Source organism: Chamaea fasciata, unplaced genomic scaffold (genome assembly GCF_029207755.1).
Source record: "Chamaea fasciata isolate MVZ Bird 193981 ecotype frontalis unplaced genomic scaffold, bChaFas1.0.hap1 SCAF_1, whole genome shotgun sequence".
Lineage (NCBI taxonomy): Eukaryota > Metazoa > Chordata > Aves > Passeriformes > Sylviidae > Chamaea > Chamaea fasciata.
In genome coordinates this window covers 146874601-146889701 of record NW_027094086.1, presented here as the reverse complement: position 1 = coordinate 146889701, position 15101 = coordinate 146874601, and the positions used below count along the sequence as shown (strand labels likewise).

Below are 15101 nucleotides of genomic sequence, written 5' to 3'. Positions count from 1 at the left end.
AGTACTGCTCTCAGCCCTTCAGCATGGCCTGACAGACTGCCAGCCGTGGGGTGCTTCTGTCTGGCTGACTGCCATCTCCTAGAGGACAGAAAAAAACAAACCTGTCCAGGCATCAGACCCCTGACCTGCCAGTGCTCAGCCTGCTGCTCACCAGTGCAGGACTTGTAAGCAGCAGGGCAGACCCAGGTGGAGACAAGGAGCCTTAGGATGGGGATGAGACAGAAAAACGGCCTAAGAACATCTGCAAGAGGCTGAGAGTGGGACTCCAGAAACCTGGAGCACCTGTGAGCACCTGCTCACGCTGGGGACGAGACGCTTCATGGTTTCTGTGGTGGGACCTTTCTATGGAACAGATTATATCCTGGAGCAAAGGTCTGTGCAACTTAAAAGGCCCAGCCACGAACGTCATGGATTATGGTGTCCAATCCCATGAGGCACAAGTCCTACATGAGAGCATTAAACACATTATGGCCACAATGGCAATTGTTCAGCCTAAGCAAAAGGCAGGATTTTGGCTGCCTGTGAAACCCTTCTTTGGCCCCATTTGTGTGACACGCCTTCTGTGCTCCGAGAAAGACACAGACCATCTGGAGAAAACTCAAACCAGCAAAAAGGATCTGAGCTCAAGAAAACATCATCCACAAAGAAAGCAGGAACAAATTTGGGATTTCTGTTACGAGGTAAAGCATGCTGGGGAAATAAACGAGAGACTTTTGCGCAAAGCTGTCCTCCATTATCCTTGGCAGATGGTACGAGTAGTAATGGAATAAACCCAGAACGAGGAGAGTGTGGGTTAGATGCGAGGAAAGTGGTTCCAACAGTAAAAGCAAAGAAGACACTGGAAGGGACTGTTCAAGGAAGATACAGAGCTTTTATTACTGGAAGGTTTAAGAGCCGTTTATGTAAGCTTGTGTCAGGAATGACAGCTGCAGATAACTGCCTTGGAAAAGGAGGTGAACAAGCTGAGTTCCAAAGGTCCCTTCCTGCCCTATAAATCCAAGGCAAAGTTGCTTTAACAATGATTCGTCACAGGATTCTCCTTGAGACCATTTCCCTAATAATGCATGAACAAACAGGATGGAAAAACGGTAAATATTTAACTTTTTTCTCATTTTTCAGTGTGTGGTCTTAGTCTTAGTTGTGCCCTGCTAGCCAAATCAGTAATTTCACTCTTGGGTTAGACTGGTCACTAATATAAAGCTGAAGAAGAACTTCACTTTGGAAGATAAAGGAATGGGATGACCTCTTTCCAGACGTAAATCACTGGCTTCAGAGGAAGATCCCATAAATGCTTACATGGATCTAGAGCTGGAAATGTAAAGGCAAAACTCTGCTATGACTTCAAGTGCCCTGTGTAATGCATAAGGTCCATTCTCTGCAGAAACAATTCCTGGAGAAAAACATTCATGTAGAACTACAAAGAGTATCATAATACATGTTCATGAAAAGAAAGAATCAGTTTCAAAATTAATCTTAATACTGGTATCTCCTCAAAACATATGCTTGACTTTACAACTTCAACAAATTTCTGAACATATTTTAATAATAAATCTTTTATCTAGCCTCCTCCTGCCTAGAGATCGTGCTTTTCCTTCCGTCACTGCAGTATTATTCAGTCCAGCCTGTCTACTCTCTGCCACTCCACAATTTCTTTCCCCACTGAGTGTTGCTCTGAGTGTTACAAATTTTGTCATGTGCTTTAATATTATTAAAAAAAAAAAAGAAACAAAGATAAAGACTGCTACTTTTCCACTTTTTTTTTCTTTGTTCACACAATCTACGGATGTTCACCACCCACTTCTTTTTGATGGAATAAAGCACCCAAGCCCTCCATCTCCACACTCCAGATTTCATCTTAGCAGCAGCAGCAATAGAATAACAGAGAATGGCGCAATTGGTCTGGAATGAAAATTACGTGCTTTGTCCAATTACAAGTGAAGCAAGAAAGAAGGAAGGTGTTTTGCCAGTTCTTTGGTAGGTTTTGGGGTTTTTTTTTTGTAGTTTTAGCAACAATCTCTCAAGAGCAGACATTTAAGCAGGCTAAAGCACCAAAATCAAAAAGAGCTGTGTGAAAACCTCAGCTTCTACTTATTTAAGAATGTTCCGTCTTCATGATTATGGCCAAAGGACCGAAAACATGCAATTAATGCAATTCACAGTCTCCGGGAGCAGACAGAACGTAAAATGAATCAAAAGGTGTTTTGTTCTTCTATGAAATTGTGTTTCTAGGCCATTCTCGTTAGCTTTTAATGCCAGGGGTTGCCAATGTGGGAAACAGAGGAGGAAGGTGGAAGTGGGCTCTGCTCTGAGTCGCAGCCGGCTCCTGGCTCCCTGCCTTCCCCAAGGGCTGCACTTCCCCTGCTCTCGGCAGGCAGCACAAACCAAGGCAGCAGATTCCTTTGGAAGAAGCTGGATTCCACTCAGCCATAAGTCCCGGGCTGACAGAAGCTCCTCACAAGGCTTATAAAAAGAAAGAAGGGAACAACCAAAGGAAAAGGCTCCAAAACCCATGACACCCATGATATATAGGAGCTGGCAGTGTTACTCCTGCCACTGCCAGGCTTGGGAGTTTATCTTTGCTTGATGTTGTTGCCCCTCCCCACATGTGGTCAATAATTCACTCACTCCTTTCAAGCACACGCCTCATCCCTTTCAGCCTCCCTACCCCGGCATGGCTCAGACTCTCTTTATTTTAATGGGGTTTTAACACATTGCTTTCTGAGCACTAATCCTGAATCTGTTGTTTAATTCCCTGCCCCAATCCCACTCGCTGTCAGTAGTTCTCTTGGTTTCCCATATCCCACCTCAGGAAGGTTCCAAAATCTAGCAGCTCTCTCGCCTCTCTCTTGAATGTTTTTATTTAGCTGCAGTCTCGGGAAGGATCCAGAGAAAAACACCACACAAGCCAAGCTCTGGTTAATCTCTCAGCTACTGAAATCCCCATCCTAGATTTGACATGTCCTACTATGTTAAAATCACAGAAGCAAATTATTTAATTTTTTCATGGAAAAGACTTTATTTTATGCCCTGTGTCCTGTGCTTCTTTAATTCCTTTATCTTCACTACCAAAGACAGAAACACAGAACTGTCTTATACTCAACTCTGAAAAAAGCAATGCAAAAGTAGCTCCACCTACACCTATATCTACTTCTAGTGGAGGCTTGGACTCTTTTCTGTCTTCTAGGCAATTTCTGCTCTGTCTGTTATGATATATTCTCATAATTCTCTTACGTCTAACATACCTAAAGCTATTTTTAAATATACAAACCCTTCCATTTTATTAGAAAGTGAAAGTCACTTATAATATAAAACAGAAAAGCTAACCAAGAAAGAGATTAAGCTGATAAGTATGAATTATTTGGAAATCAGCTTTAAAACTACTTCCCCAAGTTACAGTTTCAAGGCACTGTGGAGTCACACTTTATCCTAAATCTTGATACATTTCCTCCCATCATTACACATCCATTATCAGCGTCTGTTATCTCACACACTGTATTTTCTCCTAAGAAAATGGATTCAAGCCCCCAGAATCCAGTCCCCCAACCCCTGCATGACACAGTGTCAGTGGCAGCACTACACAGACAACGACACAAGCGATGGATCAAAAGTCACAGATCAGAAGAGGCTTTTTTCAAGACTCACTTCCACAGAAACCCTGACATCTGGGGTTTCCACTGTTACGAGGACATCAATGACAGCTGCAACTAACCCCCATTCTGCATCCAAGTTTCAAATCCAGATTACCTGGGGTCAGAGAAACCCTCTGATTCCCAATTAACAGTTTCACATCTCCTCAATACATTTCTTTCCAAAATGTCAGAGACAGTCTGATCACTATTATTTTAATTAAAAATTAATAGTACTCAGCTTTTTAACGCTTTGATCAGCCAAAGCAATGAGCACATAATAGCCATTCCATCCTGACTGATCAAAGTCAACACTTTCAGTTGGAAGTATAAGTTGAGGGCAAATAAGGGCTGGCTCAGAACCAGGCCAAAGTTTTTTCAGGAGACTGTTGTCCAGCTTTTAAGAAACAAGTCTATGGCTATGAAAACTGCTGTAATCAAATATTTATGGTAACAGCAAAAAAGTAACCTTGAGAAGAACAGAGAGCGGATGAAACAGCACTAAAGTTTTTGCAAATGATCCAAAACAGGGTCAAATAATGAAGCAGAGCAGCTGCTCAGTTCAAGTTGCTCTACATATTTAGTGCAATTTAATCTCAGCCTTGGAAAATTCCATCAAGAACAGAAATTTTTACGTATTTCACTCAGGTATACGCACAAGGACTATTTAACTGAATTTTCTGTAAGAAGGAAAGTAGCTCTTGAAATCTGAGAAGTTTGTGAGCATGTAAAACACTGAAATTATATATGCATCAAGTAGATTAAGTAATTTTTTGTGCAAGGAAAATACACTTTGTGTTGCATTAGGAGGAAGAGAAATGATGACGACAGCTCTCTCCAAGTCTGTCAAAATATAATTACACCTGTAACTGTCTGGTAACAGCACCTTCTGCAGCAGGAGAGACCTGCTACTGGGTTAGGAGCCGTTACCAGAGCTTCACCAGAGAAGCTGCTGGAACTGTGTGACACCATTTCAACAGTGATCACAGACAGCATGTTCTGGTTTCCTTCATATAACATAATTAATACTTTCACTGCTTTTAGGCTAATTTGTATTAATAAAAAGTTAAAAAAATACAAATGCTATTTTCTCTGTTATAAATTCCAAAACAAGGAAGAACGCAGTCGACATGACAAGAGATCTGGTTTACTTTGTTGCTGAAAATACACTCACACAAGCTGAAACATCAAAAATAACTTTATATAAATTTGCAAATACACCATTTCCTACACAGCAGGAAAGCTTCAGTAATCACGTTTTATCTCCTATCACTTATGCCTCCTTTAATTTACCCAGCCAATATGCAGTAACTCAAGGGTTTCCCGGAGCAGTGTGAGGACAGCACTCACGGAACGCGCTTTTCACCTTGATCTCCCCGGACGCCAATTAAGGCACCAGTCCCAGGCACTTCAAAGCAGCAGCAGCAGTCCCAGCCCTGTGCCCCGAGCACTCTGCACCTCAGAGACCCAGCCCTGCCCCTGATTCAGCAGCCTCCTCCTCCTCCTCCTCCTCCCTCTCTCACTCACCTGGTTTTGGCTTCCACACCCACTGAGGCGGTGGAGCTCGTGGACTCCTCGGACACGGAGTGCTGAAGGACTGGTGTTAGCTGCTTGGTGCTCTCCACTTCCGTCTGGGCATCCTCTTCTGCAGACTGCTCTTTGACTTCTGGGCAAAAAAGAAACACACCAAAAAAAATTATTTAATGTTTTATCTGCATCTGGAAGGTTTCCCTTGCACTGCAAACATCCACTTTATTTATCGACAGATTAAGCCATGTAAATACCTTCTGCCACACAACAAAATTAAAAGAATAGGAAATTACCACATCTAGCTAAAACGTGAAACTGGATGCTTACAACATTATTTCCATAACACAAAGTACCACTGTGAACTAAAGCTGTTCAATAGCAACAAGGAATGGGGCGAGGGAAGAGCTGTTCAGTGATGAACTTCATACAAGGCTGGAGTTTTAGACATTTCCATTCTCCCCACATCTCCCATGCACCTGCTGTGTCAACCCTGAACAAACATCACAGCGAGCACACCGATGTGGAGTACATTAAACATTTTTTCCTTCCCTATTACTTTTAACATTGTTCAATTCCCTGCACAAGTTCATTCCTGGTTACACTAACTACAATGCCACAAGGTTGAGGAGGTGAAGGAACGAAGGACATCGTTTATGCCAGCTTAAACTTCACTCTGAACTGAAGGAACGTAACCAATTTTTTAGCATGCTTTTACATTACCCTAGCTGTTAGACAGAAAAATATATCCATCTACAGCTGACAGTGCTGGATTTGACTACAAAGTTTGGTTTTGCTGTGAAACACGAAACGTGAAGTTGCCACTGTCTGTGCAACTTTAAATCCTCTTCCGAATCATTTCCCCCTTTGCTTGGAGTGAGTCAGAGATTTACCAGAAGGACATGGCAAAGCACTGTTCCAAGTGCACCAGAATGCACAGGAACAAGGTTCAAGGCTGCAGAGCAACAGAACTTGGTGTTTCTGCACTCCTCTGTACTTTGATTTTGAAATCTAAGCAACAAAAAAAATCACAGGACTCTGACAGATGTGCTTTGGCATATCCAGCTTAAGAGGCACGTGCCTCATCCTGCCTGTGTCCAGGCTTCTAGATCTGTCTCACAGCAGTGCCACAGGAGGGTCCCCTTCCAAATTCCCAGTGAGCATGGGTTTGAGCTCAGAGGCCAGTACAAACAGCTCTTGCAAAGAAGTCCAGTCAGAGTAAAGCAGCAGATTATTTAGAAAACTTCAGCAGAAGATACGTTCACATTTTTCAAAAAATTAATGTACAACATGTCAAAATATAATTAAATATTGCAAAGGATAAATGACAAGTGGAGAAATGAAAGGGTAGAAGAATCTGCGACATGGGTGGGCACGCGTAAAAACCTGCTACAAGCTTTAATCTTATAAATAAAACCAAGAAAAAAGAGGAAAAGTCTCAGAACATAAAACTGTGCAGCTTGGTCTGAAATACTGAAATCATATGCCTGCTACAGCACATGGAAAATAGGAAATCTGTCTTGTTTCATGCCCAGAGACTGAAGTAAGATTTTTCTTTAACCTAAAGTGAACTCATTTAGGGAGACAATGTACAACATTTAAAACTCTCAGTGAACACCTCTAAACCATACTGAAGAGAAACACAACATTAGGGAAAAAAATTCCTGTTCATGATTGGGTTTTCCAAGTATATATCTGAGCTGGTGTAAATTGAAACTGCTTCTCCTATTTCAGTTAAACTACTCAGTAACATACATCTGAAATGTTTCTTGGACAGCTGAAACATCCAAAAGTGACCACGTGTCCAAAATCCAAATGGCTTGAGTTAAATCCCTTTCACCAACCTACTCTGAAAAAAACATGCTGGATGATGATTCGACACTAAAGAAATATCCTCTTGGGAATACACCCCTTGTAATAGTAAATATCCCTGTACGGAAAACAAAACAAAATAAACCCAAACCCCACACCCTCCGTTTTTGGCACCTCTGAACAAACATCCCTGGATGTTTCCTGGATGAAAATTCCCAAAACAGGCAGTGTCCAGCGGAGCCATTCATAATGGTCTGTGGTGCGTTTCCAAGTATGTTGGACCCAAAGGACAATCTTGTGCCAGTAACCCCCAAATTTCTAAATGCAACCTCAATGAAGAGAGCAAAACATAAACACCTAGAAGACAGGCAGACGCCAAAGCACTCAGAACAAAACCCACAACACAGCCCGAGACAACCACGCCTGAAGCGCTCCAGGAAGACCACCGGAAACCCCGGCCTTGCACTGATCCATCCTGGCAACTTTCTTTAACCTAGTTAAACTGTGCAAAAGGAACTCTGTCTTTATTGTGCGCCTGCTGAAACTTTCAATCAAGTGAAGGAAAAAAGCCATTTACTCTGTGCCAGCTTTCATCTCATTACCATTACTGGGCACCCAGCACACTGGGAAGGCAAAGTTCAGGGGCACTCACACTCACACCCAGGAACTCTGGGCTGTGTGAGAAGACACAGATTGTTTCACTACACATGACAACTATATGAGCTTACATCCTTATGGTGCATTTCCCCTGCTGTTTGCTTCTCCAGAGAAGGAGGGACCCAAATTATACTAAATGAGACAAACAACATCTCAGTTGCTGTCTCTGCAATAAAGCAAACTGTGCCTCAATATGCCGTTGGAAGACTGAAAACACGGTGCTCACTAAATAGCATGAAAGTAGTGCGTGTTACTTCTGAAAAAAAAAAAAAAAACAAAAAACTTTGTGCAAGTTTTCCTGCAGAAGATTAAGGAAGAACAGGAGCACTGCATTTCATGAGTCAAACTCCTAGGAGATGGATCCCAGCACCGGTCTGGCAAGGGGACATCTCAGATACGTTCTTGGAAGCACCTGGCACAGTATATTTAATGGACATCATGAGATTTGGGTATGGCATTCTACTTTGAAGCTACTGGGAATAAAGGATCCATGGATGATTAATAAAGGGAAGATCACTTGCAGATTTATTTATAATGCTTTATTTTGTGTCTTCTTTTCACGATTGTTTCTGGCACAATAAAGATCCTGCCTATGCACAGTGAGTTAGTGGGGAGACTGAGATTTTAAAAACCTTATTGTACAATTCCCCAGTGTCTCTCTAGGCTATTTTTTAATGTCATTATCCCTTACTAAAACTTTAGGAAAATAGTGGGAAACAGTGCACTTAAAACTTTATTATTTGAATACAACTATATTCATAGTTCTTTCTCACCTGGCTGCTGAGGACACAAAAGCTTTCTTTTCTTACTAAAAGAAATCCTTTTCTTACTAAAAGAAAAGAAAAGTACAAGGACTAAAGTTCCTGTCCATATGGGCCATCAAAAGGCTTGAGACTTCCACACACTTTACAACTTGGGTAACTCACAGAGAAACACATCTGGTTGAGGCTGGGAGGCAGCCCAGAGTCACCTTGTCCAAACCCCTGCCCAAGCAGAGCCAGCTGCCCAGACGGTTTTTGAGCATCTCCAAGGATGGAGATATGAAATGCAAGGGAAAAAAATTAAACTGCCTAACATTGACAGGGGACAGGTATGCAGGGAAGTCACTGGGACTGGTGAGATTTACAGCACGTGTATTACACTTCTCTTTTAATTAACACTTCCATCACGTTTGCTTCAGTAATACGTGGTGAAAAGACAATCCTCAGCTTTCGCACTGTTCAAGATGCAATTTAGATTTTTTTCAAATGAGGAGAAAAACACTTCACAGAGGTTCCAAGATTTCTTCTCTAATTATTTTTATTCCCCTTTATAGAGCAGAATGCAGAGAACACTCAAAATGACAAACAGCACACAGCTCCCTCAGTCGATTATGCAGACTCTCCACCTTCCTAACAGTAGCTGGTCTCCCTATTTACATGTAGAGATTTACAACATTCTGAGTAATAACTGTGTTGATAATGTCCTGTTTTCCTGCTCTGTCTTCAGACCCCTTGGAAACCTCTCCCCATGTGAGACACAGGTGGGACATGCAGACTCTTTTCTGTAAGCCCCCCCTGTGGCAGGGCTTGTGGAAAGCAGGAGACTGGGCATGGCTGGGATTTTATCACATGACCACAGCTTTCCTTGGGGATGTGATGAAGCAACATCAACTTAAGATCTAAAAATGTTCTTTTGTTACAAACAATCCTTTTCTGTTTTCTCACAATCACAAGGCCCTATTCTACAAGCCACTGAGTAAACATAAAGCAAAATAAAGAAATGTAGGAGTGGGCTCTGCTGCAGTAATCAGGCAAAGGACACACATCAGCATATCCAAAAGGTTTTCTTTTAAAAACTCAGAAACTACCTGTCAAGTCAAAATCTAAGAGCTCTACCAGAAAAAAAATCTTTAAAATATAATATCCATTATGAAGTGACACTTAAAAAAACCCCAAACAAACAAAACCCAAAAAGCTGTCATAGACATAGAATTAATATTCTACTACTAAATGAATATTTAGATGCAGCAGGTTGACTGCTTAACCACTTTATTGTCAGACCAACTGATCAGGCAGGCAAAGAAGCACATGTCATGAGCTCTCGAAACTTTCACTAAGAACAGAAAGTATTGCAGACTGAAAAATACCAAGATCACCAAACACAGTAGGGACATCCCAGGGGCTCTCAACTGTTGCCTACCAAGATGTTCTGTGAGAGGGAGCAATGAGCTTTTGAGGGCAGACACAGCTATTTTTGCACAGGGAAAGGGTAGTGCTGTGTCAGGAAACAGCCAATGGGACCAGGTGCTTTACACACCCCAGAGGGGTCTGCAGAATTACACACACCACCAAAATGCAATAGTTTTGACAGATAAAAACCAGGTCAGTGTAGCAACAATATGAAAAGAAACCTTAACAAGGGAATGCAAACTGTGAATTTAAAATGCCTACCTGTCCTGATTTTGGCTAGCATAGTTTGCTTTCTTTTTAGTATTGGGTACAGTGTTGTGTTTTGGATTTAGGATGGGATTTAATTTTGATAACACACTGATGTTCTAGTTGTTGCTGAACAGTGTTTACTCTAAGGGACTCTTCAGTCTCCCATGTTCTGCCAGCAAACAGGTGGAAAAAGGAGCCAGGAGAGAGCGTGGCCAGGACAGCTGACCCCACCTGGCCAGAGGGATGCTCCACACCATAGAACACCACGCCCAGTAGATCACAGAATGGTCTGAGTTGAAAGGGACCTGAAAGATCATCCAGTTCAGACCTCCTGCCATGGGCAGGGACACCTTTCACTAGACCAGGTTGCTCAGAGCCCCATCCAACCCATCCTTGAACACGTAAGAGGGATGAGGCAGCCACAGCAGCTCTGGTCAGCCTGTGTCAAGGGCTCACCACTGTTCTAATCTTAGCCCAGGGTTTTACCTTTTTCCAGTTCTCCTGTTTTTCCTCCTTTCTCCAATTTTCCAGTTCTCAGCAGACAGCTGGGATAAACCATGACACCATCCAGTACTATAATTACCAAGTTTCACTCACTGTCCCAGTTTAGGAACAAAACAAGTTTCCACTACTCAGAGTTCATAATCCTGCTCCTGCTCTGGACACAATTTGATAGCGACATCGCCTCTCCTGCCAGTCTGAGGAAGTCACCTGCAGAGACCTCCGAGGCACAGAAATATTTTACAGTGACCTGAAAGACAGTCATTTTAGATTACTATTAGAAAAGAATTCTTCCTGTGAGGGTGGTGAGACCCTGGCACAGGCTGCCCAGAGAAGCTGTGGATGCCCTGTCCCTGGAAGTGCTCAAGGTCAGGCTGGATGGGGTTTTGAGAAATGTGGCCCAGGGGTCCCTGTCCATGGCAGGGACGTTGGAACTGGATGATCTTTAAGATCCTTTCCTATCCAAACTATTCTATAATTCTCTGATTTACTTACTGCAAGAGGAGTTAGATGGAGATGAGAAGAAAACCTGCAGTTATTCTTGTTCTGTACCTTCCACTGTATATTTTGATACTTTTCCTTCAAATGAGCTTTTAACTGCTCTTAACTGTTAAATGCATTTCATACAGAAAATAACTGCACATTTTGTCTTAGTTATAAAATAAAAACAAGATTCTCAATGTAGGACCACTTGAACTGCAATTTTGATCACCTGGAAAACATGGAACCTTATTATGGATAACCATAACATGGAACCTCCATGACTGAGGAACTTCCTAAGCTAGGGGTGGTATTCAACAGCACTCATCTGATTATTTTCCCACTAATTTGTTTAGGTCTTTTTGCAACTCGTGTCAAGTTGCTCATGCCCAAAGCACCCAGGAACAATGAATTCTGTAATTGCAGTAGATGCTGAGTGCAAATGTACCTGCCCTTGCACTCTCTGAACACAACCTGATGTCCCCTAATTTTTGTGTTGCACAACAAAATGAATCACTGTGCCCTGTCCATTTTCTCCATACCACTCATCATTTTTGGACCCTATTACATTCCTCCCCAGTAAAATCACTTCAGATTGAAGGCTTTTACCTTAAGTGATCCCCACACAGAAGCTATTACTTACTTCTTGTCATACTTGTTGGCCTTCCCTGTGCTTTCCCACTTACAGCTCATCCTTTTGGAGAAGGAAAAGCAGAACTGCACGTGGCATTTAACATGCCAAGGATTTATAAGGCTAGAGTAGAAAGAGAAAAAAACCCCTCGCTGACGCTTTACTCCTCTTATCCCTTTGCCAGTAATTCCTAGAATTTCTTTCTCTTTGACTTATGAAAGCTTCTGCAATTTTAAGAAGAACTGAAGCACCACTTGCTCAGGTAGCAAAAGCTGCTTGAGAGTGATTTTTGTTTATTAAAAAGCAGGATGGTAATTTTGCCCTGCATGTTCTTTTGTACGAACTACTACTGAATTAAGAGTCATTTAATTTTCTGTGGCCACTCTTCAATGCCTTGCAAGTGGACGCCTCTTTTATTATCCTAAATAAGTTCGTTTTACCCACTACATTCTTCCCCTTTGAACCTGACCCAGAAAAGGGCTACCAGGGTAGGTGTTTGTGGGACTCCAACACCAGCCTGGTTTATACTGTGATTTTAATTCATCAGCAGTGAATTACTCTTTTATTTCTTTTACCAAACTGAAGAGTCAACCTCAACACAGCATTACTGTAATAAAAATTGAGACATGTCTACAGAATCAGCAAGTGGTTCCTGCTCATGGCAGAAGGGATGGAACAAGATGATCTTTGAGGCCCCTTCCAATCCAGAGCATTCTGTGTTTCTATGAACTAAAACATGCACAGAGCAGCCCTTTTTCCAGTGATGGGAAGAGCATATAGCACACAAAGCAACTATTTCAATGTATTTGACTGGTAATGGCCATGCAGATCTTCCATCACATCATTAATGACACAGCAGCAAAGTTAAACATCAAGAGAAGTGGAAAATTGTAGGTCTTTTCAAAACTTTCAAAATCTGCTGGATTATGTTTAACAAAGCATAGTTTGATATCAAAACTGCAAAACCGCTATTGAATAAATAAGCAAAACCAAAAAGAAGTTGCATTTCAGAAAAAAATCTCCAGAACGAAAAACTCAGTGAGGTTAAAACTGATTTGGAATTTACAGATTCCACCAGCTCTCAAAACACCTGAGACAGGGATATCGGTTAGAAGGTAAAAAAATTGGATTTTTCTAAATGGCCCATTTTAAGCATGCATGATGATAAATGGTATTATTGAGCAAGCCTGTAATGGTTTAAATGCAATTATCAAGTAACCTCCTCCTTTGTTTGTTTTCCTCATTACAAACAAATTACCAGAATATAAAGCAAAAATAACAAGATGTTTATAATAATTACAACAACATGCTTCAGTTCTGCTAATTTTTCCAGTGGCTGAGCAGGTAGGAGTCAGCAGAATAAGAAAGAAGAAATTACTCCTTTTCTAATGAGTGCATAGAATATTAGTTGCCTTAAAAATATTCAACTGCTTTTTTAAGCACGTATTTGCCACAAATATATATATGGCCAAATTCAATCTAAAAGCAAGCCCTCAGTGGTGTTAATCCTTCCTTTCATTAATTTTAGAAGGGATGGGTGGTAACGATGAGGCCGAAATATCTGCCTGGATTTTAAAACTGGATTTTGTTTACAACACATTGCCAAGAGATTTCACCATCGATTCGCCCAAACCTGGATTTGCTCTCAGGTGTATTTGACTTTGCTTCAATGAGAGGCTCTACTCAGTATGGTCCATATAACTGCAAAGGATGCCTTTATTTCCTTTAATAAGCAGGATACTGCAGAATTTTTTTCCTCTAGAAAAGTGCTTTTCAGGCTGCTTCAAAGCTGATGAGATTCTGAACTCGTCCAAAATTCCCTGGCAGCTTCTGCATGAATAACTTTCCTCCACTGAGACGTGTTTGTTTCTGGTTCTTCAGTGCTTTGCCCAGAGACAAATGAGGCTGGTCAGAGGAAGCTTTATCTTCAGGAAGTTAATGTGAAGTCCAGCAAGAAATCAACTGGCCAGGCAACGTCACTGGGTCAGATAAAAATGTTAGTAACAAAAATAATGTAGATAAGGAACTCCCGGCCGATAAAATCATCCAGGCTCTTTTATCTATTATCAAGTCTGAAGCCTCCGAACATCATGGGGAGTTGAGGGTCTGGTAGAAAGCACTGCTGTAAGAGCTGGTTGACATGGTATGGATAATTAACAGAATAAATACCCGATGGATTTATTAATAATTTCCCAAGAGACTCAGCAGATCAAATAAACTTATTTTACTGCATTTCTCCCAGATCTGAATCTCAACATTTTTATGGGACATAGACAGGAAGAGTTAGAGACTCTAGAATGAGTTGGCATATTTCACAAGGAAATCCTCTTGTGAAATATGTGTTCTCCAAGGAAAAAAAAAAAAAAAAAAAAAAAAAAAAAGGAGGGGGGTGCGGATAATCAGATAATTAACACACAGAATTCAGTTTCAACTTAAATGCAGAGCCAAGAAAATATCAAGTACAGAAACCTGCTGAAACTAACAGAAGATGGGGAAAGGAAGCAGAAGCCAAGTCTTCATTAGTAGCAAAAGGGCTACCAAACCTACAGAAAGCATATCAGGAGCTCCTTGGTGGATTGTTTTTCTTCGGATTAGCAGTTTTATATTTGCATGTATCCCTGTGCACAAAGCCACATGCTTTCCAGAATTTTCTGTAATTTTGTGATTTTTTGGCCATTAGAAACTCGCTCATCGGAAGAAAACTGCTCTTATGGAGAGGAGAAGCACAAGAGGATCCAGAGGAGAACACAGTATATCCTGCAGCAGACAGTATTTAACTGAAAACCAGAAAGGTGGAAAATGTTGACAGCTGGAAGGTCTTGACAGGACCAGAGGCACAAGGAACAAACGAAACACAGGAGGCTCCCTCTGAACATCAGGAAACCCTTTTTTACTGTGAGGGTGCCTGAACACTGGCACAGGTTGTCCAGGACAGGTTGTGGAAATAAAACAGGTTGTGTTTTATTTCCAACCCTCAATCCTTGGAAATAAAAGCTGTCTGGATATGATGGTCCTGGACAGCCAGCTCTAGGAGACCCTGCTGGAGAAGGGGTGTGGAGAAGATGATCCCTAGAGGCCCCAGCCATCCCTAACCATGCTGCTACGCTGTGTTGCCAAAATGATGGAAAGAATGGGTAACCACAACATCAGCTGGACAGAAAAACACCAGCACAACATCACTGGGGGAACCACAGTAAGAAAAATTAAGGAGCAGACAGCTGGAAAGACCAATACAAAGCTGAAGAGCAGAGCAGACATTAAGTGAGGAGCCAAAGGATCAGCAAGAAAGACAGGGCTGGTGGGTAACTGAAAGGAGTCTGTCCTGAGGTTTACAAGAAGCTGAAAATCTATTGATTCAGTAGAAGCAGTTGTCAACACCCTTTTTTCAGGAAAAAGTTTACTGAGCTCCAAACGGATCTTTTTCTCCAAATTCCAGAATTTCCATTC

The 15101-nt window shown here is 41.6% G+C and overlaps 1 protein-coding gene across 9 annotated transcripts in view; it reads right to left on the bottom strand.

Annotated features, from left to right (window-relative positions):
* Nucleotides 1–15101, bottom strand: part of KMT2C (lysine methyltransferase 2C) — a 188947-nt gene that overhangs the window by 122927 nt on the left and 50919 nt on the right. For all 9 annotated transcript variants that reach the window (XM_066201015.1, XM_066201033.1, XM_066201024.1 and 6 more), the window contains one exon: nt 5154–5292. In XM_066201015.1, the coding sequence (XP_066057112.1) occupies nt 5154–5292 (139 nt within the window). The remainder of the gene's footprint in view (nt 1–5153; nt 5293–15101) is intronic.